This window comes from Olea europaea, unplaced genomic scaffold, assembly GCF_002742605.1.
Source record: "Olea europaea var. sylvestris unplaced genomic scaffold, O_europaea_v1 scaffold1553, whole genome shotgun sequence".
In the NCBI taxonomy this organism is placed as follows: domain Eukaryota; kingdom Viridiplantae; phylum Streptophyta; class Magnoliopsida; order Lamiales; family Oleaceae; genus Olea; species Olea europaea.
In genome coordinates this window covers 136,730-152,588 of record NW_019233129.1, presented here as the reverse complement: position 1 = coordinate 152,588, position 15,859 = coordinate 136,730, and the positions used below count along the sequence as shown (strand labels likewise).

At 37.1% G+C, this 15,859-nt stretch overlaps 2 protein-coding genes across 3 annotated transcripts; one reads left to right on the top strand and one right to left on the bottom strand.

The window, feature by feature from the left end:
* Window positions 1-9,426: 9,426 nt before the first annotated feature.
* Window positions 9,427-11,442, bottom strand: LOC111376713 (pentatricopeptide repeat-containing protein At1g20300, mitochondrial). The gene has a single exon (XM_022999692.1). It carries the CDS (start codon window positions 11,320-11,322, stop codon window positions 9,709-9,711), a length of 1,614 nt encoding a protein of 537 aa, XP_022855460.1. The 5' UTR covers window positions 11,323-11,442; the 3' UTR covers window positions 9,427-9,708.
* Window positions 11,443-11,547: 105 nt separating this feature from the next.
* Window positions 11,548-15,349, top strand: LOC111376714. 2 transcript variants are annotated; one of them, XM_022999694.1, is made up of 2 exons: window positions 11,548-12,057; window positions 14,910-15,349. In XM_022999694.1, the coding sequence occupies exon 1, from the start codon at window positions 11,570-11,572 to the stop codon at window positions 12,047-12,049; it is 480 nt and encodes a 159-aa protein (XP_022855462.1). In that variant the 5' UTR covers window positions 11,548-11,569; the 3' UTR covers window positions 12,050-12,057; window positions 14,910-15,349. The 2 variants fall into 2 exon arrangements, with proteins under 2 accessions (XP_022855462.1, XP_022855461.1); XM_022999693.1 differs by having other exon boundaries at window positions 11,548-12,060; window positions 14,911-15,349.
* The last annotated feature ends 510 nt before the right edge of the window (window positions 15,350-15,859 follow it).

The window sequence follows — 15,859 nt, the reverse complement described above, 5'->3', positions numbered from 1 at the left end:
ACTAGTTATCAAAATCGATCCGATTCACTAATTCAGAAGGTAAAAATGGGGAACTGGTGGCCAGTTATCATCTAAAAACCATCTATAAACCCGTTAAACTTGATGGTTTAAGAGGAACTAAGTGTTAGAATATTTTGAATGAATATTTTGAATGATGAATGAAAAGTTAGTTACGTTTTGAATGTTCACTACATCAGTTTCATCAGTTTGAATGATGTCAGTTTCATCATTTTGAATGCATGTTGAATGCGTATGAAAACATCAGTAACTTCCCATTTGAAATATGTCGGTTTCACCCTATTCATTCATCCATGTTGTAACTTCCCATTTGAAATATGTCGGTTTCACCCTATTCATTCATCCATGTTGTAACTCCCTATTCAATGTATTTATGAGCAAACTCCTATATTGGTATAAATAGAGGATCACTCTCGGCTAGAAACAACAACAAAAAAAAAAAAAAGGAAAACACAACAAAGAAAAAAAAAGTTCAGTTTCCTCCTCCATTTCCAGCAGCCCCGATTTTTTTTTCTTTTCTTTGCTAAAGTTCTTTGAGAGATAGACACAGCTAGTTCGTAGGTCGGTAATGTTGTGCAGCGTGAACCGTCAACCGATTGTATCCTGAGAATCGAACACCGATTAACACCTCTTGCACTCCGGTGAGGCGGCGAATTCGATTTAAGGAAATCGTGTAAACACGGGCCTTCGGTTTTGGTTGATTTATTCTGATTCTCCAATTTTTCCCTACAAGCTTAAATCGAAATTCTCATTTCGGGAAATTTTGAGAATCGATTTTTTTTTGTTGTCTTTTTTTTTTCACCTCTAGTTGTTTGCTGTTTACTTAATTTGTCCTTTAGGAAAAAAGGCTGACAATCTATCTATTTAATTACGTGCAGTAAATTTATTAGGTTTAAATCAGTAAGGTCGAAAGAAAAAAAAAACGGTTTACAGGAAGTTTCTTAGTTCATGCCTGCGTGGTTTTGGTTCTACAGTTTATTTTTCTCGAACAGATAACTTGATCTCAAATCTATAATTATTCTAAATTGTTTGTTGCGTGTTCTAAGGTTAAATGGCGTCGCATGAAAATGATGATGTGAACAGTGGAAGCAACACTGTTGGGACCGCTGTGAACCCTGTGGAGACCTCGACTGGCATTCCTCCTGTTGATGGGACAATTGGTGGCGGAATTCCTCTTGTTGGAATGAACCCCACTTTGCCTACGGCTGCGGCCTCGAAAATCCAGTTTGGCACAATACCTTTGCCAGTACCTAGGGTTGCGGCCTTGGTACCTTTGCCATCGTTTCCGGCTCCATATCTGGTGAATCATGCAATTCGACCGGATAAGTTTGCTGGTACTGATTTTAAGACATGGCAGAATAAGATGATTTTTTATCTTACCACTTTGGGCCTTGCACGTTTCCTCACCGAGGATGCCCCTGTTGTGGCTGAAAACGACACTGATATGCATAGGTGTACGGCTTGGGATGTATGGAAAAGTGCTGATTTTTTGTGTCGCAACTATGTCTTGGATGGCCTACAGAATTCTCTATATCACGTGTATGTGGTAAAGAAATCTGCTAAGGAGCTTTAGGAGTCCTTAGAAAAGAAGTACAAGACCGAGGATGCTGGGTCTAAGAAATTCTTAGCCAGTCGGTGCATGGACTTCGAAATGGTTGATTCACGTTCAGTGGTGAGCCAAGTGCAAGAGTTCCAAGTGCTCTTGCAAGAAATGCATGATGAGGGTCTGATCATGTCAGAATCTCTACAGGTGGCTACTGCTATTCACAAGCTACCTCCTCAGTGGAAAGCTTTCAAAAGCTATTTGTAGCATAAGAGGAAAGAGATGTCTTTCGAGGATTTAATTATCAAGCTGCGCATTGAGGAGGATAACAAACGGGCTGAACGTAAGTCAGGGAATTCTTACTCTGAGAAGGCCAATGTCCTAGAGCACGGCCAGAGTTCTGGTACCAAGAAAGGTCATTCTTTTAAAGCCAAACAGGGAAACGAAAATTGGAAAGATAAAAAGCAGACCAAGAAAGGGTCTCAGATGAAGCCTACCGGTGGAGTAGGAAAGAAACCCAAGTTCCAGTTCAACGGGAAATGCTTCAATTGTGACAAAATTGGGCATCGATCGACAGACTGCCGTCAGCCTCGGAGGGATAACAAGCAGCGTCCTCAGGCTAATATGGTTGGAAATGAGAGAGATCATCTCTCAGATGACATGTCTGACCTAAACCTCACGGCGGTGATTAGTAAGGTTAATCTGGTGGGGTCTAATACTAAGGAGTGGTGGCTAGACACTGGGGTCACTTGCCATGTCTGCCCCAACAGGAGCATGTTCACTACTTTTGCACCAGTTACAAATGGTGAAAAGTTGTTCATGGGAAATTCTGCAACTTCTGATGTGCTTGGCAAAGGTAAGGTAATCCTAAAGATGACCTCTGGTAGAGAGCTTACTCTGACAATGTGTTGTACGTGCCAGAGATTCGCAAGAATCTGATCTTTGGGTCTCTTCTGAGCAAGAATGGTTTCCGCATGGTCATTGAAGCGGATAAGCTGGTGATTACCAAAATAGGAGTTTATATTGGGAAAGGTATATGACTGATGGCCTGTTTAAATTGAATGTAATTGCTGTAACCCCAACTGTTATGAATAATGAGAAAACTCCTTCTGTTTACTTGCTTGAGTCTCCTAATCTGTGGCATGGTAGATTAGGTCACGTAAATTACAATGCATTACGTAGACTAAGCAAATTAAACTACTTGCCTAGGTTTCAAATTGATTCAAATCATAAATGTGAAACCTGCGTTGAGGCTAAGCTTACTAGGTCTTCGTTTCATAGTATTGAAAGAAGTACCGAGCCATTGGGACTAGTCCACAGTGATGTGTGTGACTTGAAATTTGTCCAAACAAGAGGCGGCAATAAGTACTTTATTACTTTTGTCGACGATAGCACGAGATATTGTTATGTGTACTTGCTTAAAAGCAAAAACGAAGCTATCGATAAATTCATTCTTTATAAGAATGAAGTTGAAAATCAACTTAGCAAGAAAATAAAGGTGCCACGAAGTGATCGTGGTGGTGAATATGAATCACCATTTGGTGAATTTTGTGCTAAGCATGGAATAATTCACCAAACTACTGCACCTTATTCACCTCAGCAGAACGGAATTGCCGAGCATAAGAATCGAACGTTAAAAGAAATGATGAATGCTATGTTGATTAGTTCTGGATTACCACAGAACGTGTGGGGAGAAGCTATTCTTTCTGCGAATTACATTTTGAATAAAGTGTTAAGAAAGAATATGGATAAGACTCCGTATGAACTTTGGACAAGTCGGACACCTTCATATAAATACTTACGAATGTGGGGGTGTCTTGCTAAAGTTGTGGTGCCTCCTCCTAAGAAGGTCAAGATTGGACCTAAGACAGTTGATTGTGTGTTCATTGGTTATGCACAAAATAGTAGTGCATATAGATTTCTTGTACATTATTCAAATGTACCTGATATTCATCCGAACACGATTATGGAGTCTAGGAATGCACAATTCTTTGAGAATATATTTCCTTGTAAAGAGTTAACTCCTATTAAACGGACTATGGAACCGTCTGCTTCTGGCAGCAGTAAAGATCCAGTTGAAGAAGGTGAGGATGAGCCTAGACGGAGCAAAAGGACCAAAACTTCTACGACATTTGGCCCTGATTTTCTCACATATTTGATGGAGAATGATCCTCAAAGCTATAAGGAAGCTATATCTTCTTCGGATGGTCATCTGTGGAAAGAAGCCATCAAGAGTGAAATCGATTCTATCCTACAGAATCATACCTGGGAATTAGTAGATCTTCCACCGGGCTGTAAGCCTTTGGGCTACAAGTGGATCTTCAAGAAGAAGATGAAAGCGGATGGAGCCGTTGATAAATATAAAGCTCGGCTAGTAATCAAAGGTTATAAGCAAAAGGAAGGTTTAGATTACTTTGATACTTATTCTCCTATGTCGAGAATAACTTCTATCCGGATGATAATTGCTATTGCGGCCTTGCGAAATATGGAAATACATCAGATGGATGTAAAAACAGCTTTCCTAAATGGAGATTTGAATGAAGAAATCTACATGGAGCAACCAGAGGGGTTTTTAGCTCCAGGTCAAGAAAGGAAAGTTTGTAGACTGGTTAAATCGCTGTATGGTTTAAAGCAAGCACCGAAGCAATGGCATGAGAAGTTTGATAATGCTATGCTTTCTAGTGGTTTTAGAATCAACGAGTGCGACAAGTGTGTATATGTCAAGAACACTAATGATGGATATGTCATATTATGTCTATACGTCGACGACATGCTCATTGTCGGTAGCTCTGACAAGATTATCAAAGCCACTAAGAATATGTTAAACTCAAAGTTTGACATGAAAGATATGGGTCTCGCAGATGTCATTTTGGGAGTAAAAATTACTCGAACACCAAATGGACTTGTGTTATCTCAATCTCATTACATTGATAAGATACTAGACAAGTTCAACAAGTCAGATACTACTGTGGCCAGGACCCCAGTGGATTTGAGTCTCCACTTATCCAAGAACACTGGTGATGGTGTGTACAGTTAGAATATTCTCGGGTAATTGGGAGTTTAATGTATTTAATGACTTGTACGAGATCGGATATAGCATACTCAGTTAGCAGATTGAGTCGCTACACGAGTAAACCAGGTGCTATCCACTGGAAAGCCATTTTCAGGGTGTTACATTATTTAAGGTACACTTGTGATTTTGTACTGCACTATTCTAGATACCCTGCAGTAATTGAAGGGTATGCTGATGCAAATTGGATATCAGATATGTCAGATTCCAAGTCTACTAGTGGATATGTCTTCACTCTTGGTAGTACAGCTGTCTCTTGGAAATCATCCAAACAAACTTGCATCGCAAGATCTACAATGGAATCAGAGTTCATCGCTTTGGACAAAGCAACTGAAGAAGCAGAGTGGCTTCGCCAGTTTGTTGAGGATATTCCAAGATGGTCAAAGCCTGTGCCTGCAATTTGTGTTTATTGCGATAATCAATCAGCAATTCGTAGGGCACAGAGCAATATATATAATGGTAAGTCTCGACATATTTGAAGACGACATAATACCATTCGACAACTACTCTCACAAGGTATTATCACTCTGGACTACGTGAAGTCAAAGGATAATATTGCGGATCCACTAACAAAAGGGATAACTCGAGAGCTAGTTGAAAAAGCATCGAGTGGAATGGGCTTGCAGCCTATGACGTTGAAAGATATCATAGTGGAAACCCAACCTAGCTGAATGGTGATCCCAAGATCTAAGTTCAAAGGGACAACTAAATCATGTATATCTGTGTGAATCACTGAGAAGGTTCTCCTTCTACTCATTCCTATGGTGCTCACAGTGATTGGAAGATGCAGTTTAAGCTATGCTTTTAATGACCATTAACGTTGTTGTGAAAGACTGAGTTAAGAGGTCACCTATGTGAGTGTGAAGTGGGGCCGCTTCTATATGGGTTGGGAAGGCTACATCTTTGAACAAACACTTGCAGAACCAGGCGACGTGTTCATGGCCAAAACGAACACAACATTGAGAACTATGCTGTGTCTAGAATGGTCCTGTGTGAGGTCTATTGTCTTGATTTACACAAATGGCGAAACAGTTCAAGGTATCAGATCCACTAGTTTGCTGGTAATACTCGATAGATTTTCATGAGGGAAGGTTCAAAGCTAAATGCTACCTATCCTATGCAGGATTGATTCGTTTTACTCTCTCTTCCTCTCTTGAGTCTCTATTTTCAAAATTTTTCATTCATGTGGGGGACTGTTAGAATATTTTGAATGAATATTTTGAATGATGAATGAAAAGTTAGTTACGTTTTGAATGTTCACTACATCAGTTTCATCAGTTTGAATGCATGTTGAATGCTGTCAGTTTCATCATTTTGAATGCATGTTGAATACGTATGAAAACATCAGTAACTTCCCATTTGAATTATGTCGGTTTCACCCTACTCATTCATCCATGTTGTAACTTCCCATTTGAAATATGTCGGTTTCACCCTATTCATTCATCCATGTTGTAACTCCCTATTCAATGTATTTATGAGCAAGCTCCTCCTATATTGGTATAAATAGAGGATCACTCTCGGCTAGAAACAACAACAACAAAAAAAGGAAAACACAACAAAGAAAAAAAAAGTTCAGTTTCCTCCTCCATTTCCAGCAACCCCGGTTTTTTTTTCTTTTCTTTGCTAAAGTTCTTTGAGAGATAGACACAGCTAGTTCGTAGGTCGGTAACGTTGTGCAGAGTGAACCGTCAACCGATTGTATCCTGGGAATCGAACACCGATTAACACCTCTTGCACTCCGGTGAGGCGGCGAATTCGATTTAAGGAAACCGTGCTGATTCTCCAATTTTTCCCTACACTAAGTAGCCAATTTTCAGGTTTAACTTGGTGAAGTTTTTGAAAATTAAAATTTAAAGGAACTCAGTTACAAATCCCCCTTTTATATCCATTATTACTCTCATTCTAGTACGAGTTCTCGATGAGGAATATCGATAGATAAATTATATTCCATTCTCAATATTGCCATATGTAGGGATTAATTGACTTTCTCTTTCATTTTTTTCGTTGACTTTCTCGTTCATATTGATACTTTAGTATAAACTAGTGCGTTGAACATCTTATGTATTGGATGAATGATATGTATAATATTTTTGAAGTATTAATACTATTTTTGCAAGTACGCTCCAAAAATTTGAACAAATGCATTAAAATGTTTTAATTTACTCAAAGAATCAACCATCCTTGTGGATGATGAATTTTTGTCCACTAAAACATAATAATTAACAAAGTAAAGGGTACAAATAAGGATATCCAAATTTGCAATTATTTGGATTTTAAATTGTATTAACTAATTAGTTTTGCATTGTGCTTGTGCAAACTCCTAATTCGGTTTGAACCTTCAGAAGAAACTCACTTTCTTCCATTCTGGAAGAAAGAAGATCCAAAATAGCTTCACATTCACATTCGTTTGGTGGCCTTTCTTCATTCATCATCTTGGTATGTTGTTATTATTCTTAAAGGAGGGAGGGAGGGAGGGAGAGAGAGGAACATTGCACAGAAACATGAGAAATTTCTTAACTTTTGGTGTATAAAATCATGTTTCTGTGGAATATAAATTAGGGAGATTGAAGGACTAGAAAATTATTATCTACGTATAAGATAATATAAACCAAAGTTAGGAAGATGGGTCGAATTAGCTTGTAAATCTCATTAATATGTGAATTCATTGTTGGGAATCTACTTAACATGCGCAGCAGAATATAAAACAATTTTCAATTCTCACCAGAATTCATCTTTGTGTTTAGATAGAAACTGTGATAGAGATTGTACCTTTTTCCAGATCTGCAAACTCATTTGTTATTCTTTGTTCTAACGATCTTGATTCGCTATCCACAACTGTTCAATTGTTCAGCCTCCAAGGTGATCTACACAAAGAATAAGATTGTAAGATTGTGATTTTTTTTTTGTACTAGCAAAAATAATGAATCCTCTAAAATTGTAAATCCTAATCACTTATTTATATAAATCCAAATGGCTTAATCTGACTCGATCCAATATTTAATTAACTCATTTAATTAAATCTGGTTTTTGAATTAATTAATCTAATTAATTCAATCAGGCCTATAAATAAGTAACACAATTAATCAATTTATCCAACGCTTGTTAAATTAATTAATTGACAAATCACAATCTTTCAGTTCTCCTTTTATGTGTGACTCATCAGGTTTCCAATCATGATACCTAACGACGTGAAATTTTATTTTGATCTAATCAAAATTGATAAATTAAAACACCATTTTAATTTATCACCAATTCACGCTAACCGTCCCAAATTGACATTTAGGAATGTGTTAAGGCAATACATGTGACGGGAAATGTCACATGGTATGACAACCAAACTTGTTCGTTTACCGTGAAATTATAATCTCTTCGTCAATATGATTCGATCAATTACGAGATATGAATGTGTGTAAATCTCGATTATCGATCATATCTTCCATTTAACTATTAAGTTAATATAAGTTGAAAACTCTTTTTTGACTTATGAGTACACCTTGATCAATGATTTCGTTATCGACTTAATTGAATGAAACGTAGATCATAATCTCTCACTATCTAAGAGTGAAGAATCATTTATTGGTCATTCACAACCTTCATACGATTCTTGACATACTCAAACGATGTCGTATTAGCGGCCCTTGGTAGAGCAACATCCAACACCGTCAAAGCATGACTGTCCTCATATAAAGTACTATGACGACCTCAAGTCAAAGGACCAATCCCACTACCTAACGTTAGTTAGAGATTAATCACTGACACTTAGATAGTTATCAATTTGGAATCTCTCAGCGGGTCTCCAATGTTTTGTCCTATAACAAAATATCCACGTGTTCATTTAAGTGTCACAATACTTTAACTTGTGAGATCAGACTTCACAAGTAAGAAATGTCACACGTGATGGTCTATTCGTAATAACGATATCCGTATCTCGTTATTACTTGCAGCCACGGACGATTTAAGATTCAATCATATGTAATTTGTATCTCACAATTACAACTCTTTGTGATTAACAAATTAAGAATATTTAAATCTACGGACTCTAATATTTAATTTAATTATCTATTAATTAAATAATATATTTGTCATTAAATTGCATTAATTATATATTAAAAGTATTTATGTCCAATGTTGATTGAATTTAGGACATAATACTTACATTAATGTCCTTAAAAATGAATTGAGGGTATTCTGATTATTCAATAATGATATAGGCCAAATCAATGAAAATTAGGAGGATGGATCGAAAGCTTACCCAATCATTGAATTCAAACTCACCAAAGTCTACTCCTCAGCGTCTTTAAATATTATTATTATCATTATGTATATAAGTTACATATCAAATTAATGTAAATATCGGTTTTAATGAAAAAAATTGCATAGTCTTTTACACGGTGAGTGAATTAATGGTAGTGTTTTTATGAATTATGAAAGAACTAAAATTCTGTGTGAATTTATGAACTCAATTGTTATGGAAATGAACCGTCCTCAATTATATATATTCCATTTGGTATTAATGCCTCAAAATATCAATCTCGCTTCTGCTAAAAATATTCAGAATGGTGGCTGATGGTTTCTTCTTCGGCCGTGGCACAGTGGCCTCGGCTGCCGTCTGTGAAACATGTTTCTTTTTGTTGACCTTGTTTTTCCTGTGCTTGAGCAGTCCCATGCATGTAACTTCTGGTGAGGTGTTCATCAAATCATAGTAGCAGTAGGGAGCTAAGCCATGATGAATTGGCATCACCAATTATGTCAAAGCAAGAAAATAGAAATAAAGACGAACTATGAACATCTTCAGTTAAGTTTTAAGATATGCATTCCAAATAATTATACAGACACGAACCATGATGCCTGATATAATATTAAAACTTCAATTATCAAAGAATCAAAGAGAAGTTATCGATTGGAACTACAATGAAGATATTCCAAAACTGGAATGGCAATTGGCAGAGCTAACAAAATTTCAGAACTACAATTTCCTACATCAAAACAAATGGTTTCGGCAAAACTCACAAAATTCGAATAGCAGAATATCTAATGAAGCAAAATTAGCCATATGATCAGCACAGGAGCACCGTTCCTACAACGGACGAGTTATAAACCCCAAGCCCACCATTTTTTCTACCAATTCCTCATGCTTCTTTATCTGCCCTGCTTTCCTTAACTGCTCCAAAACCATTTTGCAGGCGGGCATACCAGGTCTCAAACGCTTTTCCTCAACCATCTCTTTGAGATACTTGTATCCATTATTCCAGTGACCCATTTTACAGTACACTGAAATCAGAATTCTGAAAGTATTCACGTTAGGCTCAACATCACTTTCATCCATTTCTTTCTTAATTTTAAGAACCATATCAGTTGATTTAGACTCAGCAAACATCCGGAGCAATATATTATACGTCACAGTATTTGGCTTACAATTTAACTCCTTCATCTTGGCAAATAATCGATGTGCAGCATTTACATCCTGGGCTTCTGCGATGCACCTTAAAATTGGATTGAAACTAGAGGGATTTGGCTCACATCCTTTCTTAACCATTGTATTAAGCACCTTAATTGGCTCCTCTCGATTCTTGTCCTTACAATGACTATCAATCAAAAAGTTATACGTGATCAAATCCGGCTCACATGAAAGCCTCTTCATCTGGTTATATACTTGCAATACTTTCTCAGTCCTCCCAGCCTTTACATGAACCCGCATTAAATTGTTAAAAGTAACTGCGTTTGGTACACATCCCACGTCAATCATCTCTGAGAAAACATCATGTGCTCTTGTAATTTGGCCACACCTACACAAAGCATCGATCACAATGGTATAGGTATACACATTGGGCTGAATACCAGCCTCCTTCATTTCCCGAAACACCTTCTCAGCCTCAGAAATATTCCCAGCCCGACACCACCCGTGCACTAAACTGGTATACAACACAATGTCCACCTCAAACTTATCCTTCAAACTATCAAAAAATGCTTGTGCTTCCACCGCTCTTCTTTTCTTACATAATATACCAATCACTATAGAAAACGCATTGCGATCAGGCTTGCAACCATAATCCTCCATTCTATTAAAAGCATGTATGGCCTCCGCAGCCAACCCAGCTAAGACATAACGGCGAATCAAAATCGAGAAAGTTTCAATTGGGATTTCTATACTTTTCGATTTCATTAAATCAATGAAGTGCCAGGAGACATCAAATTGACGCACCTTTCCAGAAAGGTCGATCATTTTGTTGTAGGCCTCCACCAATAAAGGTGAAATTTCAGACAAATTCGATGGTGACGTGGCCCAATTGAAGAAGGCAAGTGCTTGAATAAAGGGAATGCCGTGGCGGAGGGCGGAGCATTTCTCGAGTACACAGCGGATTAAAGAAGGGGAGAGGGAATTAACTACGGATATTTTGGAGAACTCGTGAGAAAGAGTTGGGAATGTTACGCTAGGGTTTAAGAGGTTACTGCTAGGGTTTATGGGATTAGGGTTTTTCCGATAATGGTCTTTGATTAAGGAGTAGAATTTATCGGCTATTAAAGTTTCCGCCGGGGATAAGTTGGCGTTGGCGCTATCGACTTCTGCTATGTCGTTTTGAATGTCGAGTGCGTCTGAGGAGGCAGAATAGGGCTTTAGGGCGCGTTTTGAGAGAGGAAAAATGGAATGGGGAGACAAGTTGAAGCGCGAGTTCAGTTTGGTGAGAGCCATTGGAATTGGAGGCTTCTTTCCTGCTCAATTTCCTTCTAGCAAACGAGGTCTAAAGACTACTCCGACGTTTCACAGAGAAAATGAAAAGAGAAGGCAAGTAAAAGTTCCGATACAGTGGCGGCATCGCCTCCATTTTTGTCCACGTAAAACGTGTTTCGCTGGGTGTAAATAAACACGATTTTAGTTGGAAATACTTGTCAACCATTTTAAAGGAAGTTAGGAACGGTAAATTAAAGACAAAATAAAAATGATCACAAATCTCCAAAAATGTCGACCCATGGACACCGCATTAAATCTACTCCGCCGCACCCAATCACTCCACCACCAGCATCTCCGCCGTCAATTGATACACAACGGCCCGGATACCGTGGAGGAGCTCCTTGACCGACACGTAGTCAAAAAAGATAAAACTGATTCTGAAGACAACGAATTGCTGACTCGGCAGCGACTCACTAGCAATCGCCGAGAGGCGCTGAGTCTGTATCGAGACATTATACGAGCTACCCGCTTCTTCATGTGGCCGGATTCTCGAGGTGTCCTCTGGCGCGATGTATTGAGAGAGAATGCTCGCAAGGAGTTCGAAGAGGCCCGGTTCGAGAAGGATCCGGAAGTTGTTACTCGACTGTTGATTGGAGGGCGGGATGCTGTGCAGTCGGCTCTTGATAAGCTTGTCGAGAAGCAAAAGCAGCAAATTGAAAAGGAAAGAAATGAATCAAATCGTCGCTGACTTTTTTTTTGGTAAAAGTGAATTAAATTTCTATTATATTTTGTTGATTAATTTTTGTATCGATTGATTTTATATTCTTTACCTTATTTTATTTGAAAATAGAGATGCAATCTTTAGTGCCAAAGGCAAAAGTGAAAATTGATGGGTTTGTTTAAATGTCGTCACAGTGTTGGAAATGGGTAGGGTTTGACACCCAGCCGTCTGATTGTGGAGAAAAGAGAAAAGGCTAGAAAGAACTAGGAAGTTATTTGAAAAATCTAAGGTTTCTTGAGATTATTTAGGTGATCGGATTTCTGTTTTTCTGGCAGGATTTCATGAGTTGTGCAAATTTATTTGTGAATGAATTAATTGTATTTCATTATTCACACATATTCATAATTGCTTGCGCAAAGGATAGATTTTAGAATCCATTTTTTCATAAGATTTGGTCCTATGGAATCTCAAATCTGTGCATTTGCTGCATAGTTCTAGCCAATGGGATTTGAAATTGTTAGCCAAAAGAATAAGCATTATATAACTGCTTATGATGTATATGAAATTCACTCATTTTGCATTCCTCTATCCTTCTCTAATTTTCTTTTTCCTCAGAGAAAGCCACGTATTGTATATACTTAACCAGATCTTTCTGTTATCCAGTCAATGATTAAAATAGAAACCATTCTGAAATTCATTGGGTTCTTTAGTTCATCCTAGGTCAAATGCATCCTGAAATCTGAATTTATCAACCCAAACACAATTTTTGAGTATGTGCTTTCACTCTTTGTTGGAGGAACACTACAGGAAATTTTCTTTATAAATGAAAAATCTTGGTTGGGTTACTGCAAGTAGTCAAACCAAGTCCAGTTAATTTTTAATGAAGTTTAGGATTCGCTTCACTATCTATCGGAGGAAGCATAGTTTGAATTATTTCTGCAAATGAAGGAAGCTAGTTGATTGCTGTACTGCTAGTCAATACAGAATCCAGTGGATTGTCAATGCTGGTTAAAAAGTAGTGACTTTTGAGGACTAAATTACCAATGATCATCTGTATGCATTAAAGTTGAAAATCCTAAGATTTGCAAAAGCCTTTTTTTTTTTTTTTTAAATGAGATAGGGAAAACAGATAGTTTGTAACTTGGGATTCTGGACTATTGTTTGGTTGAATTGCAGAAACAATAATTCATGCCCCTGGATTAGGAGGGTATGCAAAAGTGAAAATAATAATAATGCACTTAAATTATGGAATAGTATGGAATATTGAATTAGGTGCCAGCCTGTCATTTTGTTAAGAAGGTAACAGTCTTGCTGACATTTCCCTCCAGAATGTGTCTGGTTAGGTCAGTTGTTATGGTTTCAATTATTTTGTATTTTTGTATCTGTAGACTAGGCAGTTTACCTGCCATGCTATCAGTTGCATGAGGAATTTACAAAATGCAATATACGTGTTTTGCTGAAGGTAACTTTATTTTTGCATCACATACTTCAAGTCTAGTGGTATAGTTTCTTGGCCTGTTAAAGAGGATGCTTCAACTGGAATTGCAGAGTAGTCGAGCTCATAGGTAAATGACTGGGAACAGGTTTTCAAAAATTTTGGGTTTATGATAAGCCACATACGATTTATGTAGGAGAGGCGTTGTAAGGAGGTCTAGCTAACCACGGTGGGGCTGTTTTAGGGAATAGGTTTTATGGGGAATGAGTTAGTTATGCTGATGTGAGGGTTCTTAGGAGAGAATAAAAGTGATGTGACAGAGTCTAGAAGATTAATTCAGAGGGTGGGAATTTTCTAAATCACTAGGGAGAGGGGCAGCTCTCGAAACCTGCCATTTTCATTTTTCTTCATACCGTTCTCAGTTTTATGCAATACTGACCATTTCCTTCCTTATAAATCTTTTTTCCTTTACAGTTTTATGCTCCATTTTGTGGATTAATTGCTCTGTTGAGGGTAAAATTACTTTTCTTTGGCCAGAATTCTACCAGTTTATTTCTCATATTTGGGTGAAAAGTAATAGAAGGATAAATGTTAAAATGAATAAGGTATGGTAGAATGCTAAAGGCACTCCTGCAAAGGATCTTCATAAGAAATTGGAATATTAGGTGCCATTGAAGATAGATGTCCTGTTTCTTTGTATATTAGAGAGTTTATGTTTTATCCTATTTGGTGAAATGTTTCTAATGAACTGCTAGGTGACTGCACCCAGGAATATTGTTTGTTTTTCTGTTGGACTTTATTTCTAGTTTAATTATATTATGTATTTATTCTTTTTTTTATTAGTTATTACATGATCAAATATCAGTTTTGTGAACTGGAGCAGATGGCCCTAAAGCTCATCAGAAGTCACTGGCATTGATGATGTCGAATATATGAATTTATTGAGGCCCTGTTTGATCCACATTATTTGGAAAAAATATATTTTTAAACAGTGATTTAACATCATTTCTATTACACATTTTTCAATAAAATAATATTACACGCAAATTCAAAATATTTCCTTATTTTTTAACCACACATTTTCCATCAATACTTTATTCAAAAATGCATTCTTATGAAAATAATATGGCTCAAATAGGGGCATAGACTTAATATGTGTAAATATTCTTGCTTCATTCTTATGATTGCTTCTTGGGTTTAGCGGAAAATTTGGAGGGAAGAAAGGATGTGATCATTGTTAAAAGAACACAATCAATCAAGTACGTGCTTACCAGATCAGTGTCGTGATGTATGTTTGCACGACATGGATGAACATATTGCACTCAAAATCCTTTGGGTTATGACTACATTAGCTGTACTTGGTTTTTAATTTGATGCAAAATGAAAATCTTGCTCGTGTTTACTACCTATAGCGTAATGCTAGCATAAAAATTAATTGGCTACATTTATGCAGATTTCGGGAGTAGTGTTGTGGATTATGATCTTTGATGGCGGAACTAAAGTTTTTTATATCCATGGTTGGAGGTGAAGAAGTTTCTCATATAGTTGATCATGCAAGTATGTGAAGAAATAAGATGTTTCCGCACTCTTCTCCTTGTTCATCCTACAACGTCCAACAGATATTGTACTCTCAGTTGCACTTAAATGACCTCGCGCTTCTCTATACATAACATCTGTTACTAATTGTATTTATCTTCAAATATGTTTCCACTTTACGTTTCACTGTTTTCCCCCTTTTATCATGAAGAGGTTGCGGCATGTTGGATTCATGGAGAAGCATGTAATTGTACATTCATTGCACGTTTGATACACAGTTGTAGACATGACTAAAGTCATATTTTAGTTTATTTATGCACGGAATCTGTTTTACCAAACATGTCCAATTTTTCGCTTCACCATTCCGTTATGGTTGTTAAGTATTTAGTTTTTCAGAATTTCCCAAATGCGGTTTGCATGTCAATTTTTTTTCTCTTAATTGGAAGACAATTGAAGCAACTACAAATGGCAGGTGTGCAGTTTTTGTGCTTCCTATGATTCTGGGCAACCGTCTTGCTGTGGCACGATATGTCAGCCAATGTTGCCATGAGTTAAGGTTATCATTTTTAATTGGCACAAAACGTCCATATTTTTCTAGTTTATTGTGAAAATCGTTCATGCCTTTCATTTTTTGATATTTTCATTCCCACCTTTTACCTTTCTTTGCGTTGGACGTGCTTTTCATCAATTTTTAGCGTAAAATAACCAATATACTCTCTTATTTAAATAAAACAAAAAAAAAAAAGGAAAAATGAAGAATAAATTGCAAATATAGGTCCAAACTTTTAAAAAAGTGCAAATTAGTCCAAATAAATTATAAAAATATTTAAAAAAAAAAAAAAAACTCTCTCTCTTTCTCTCTCCCC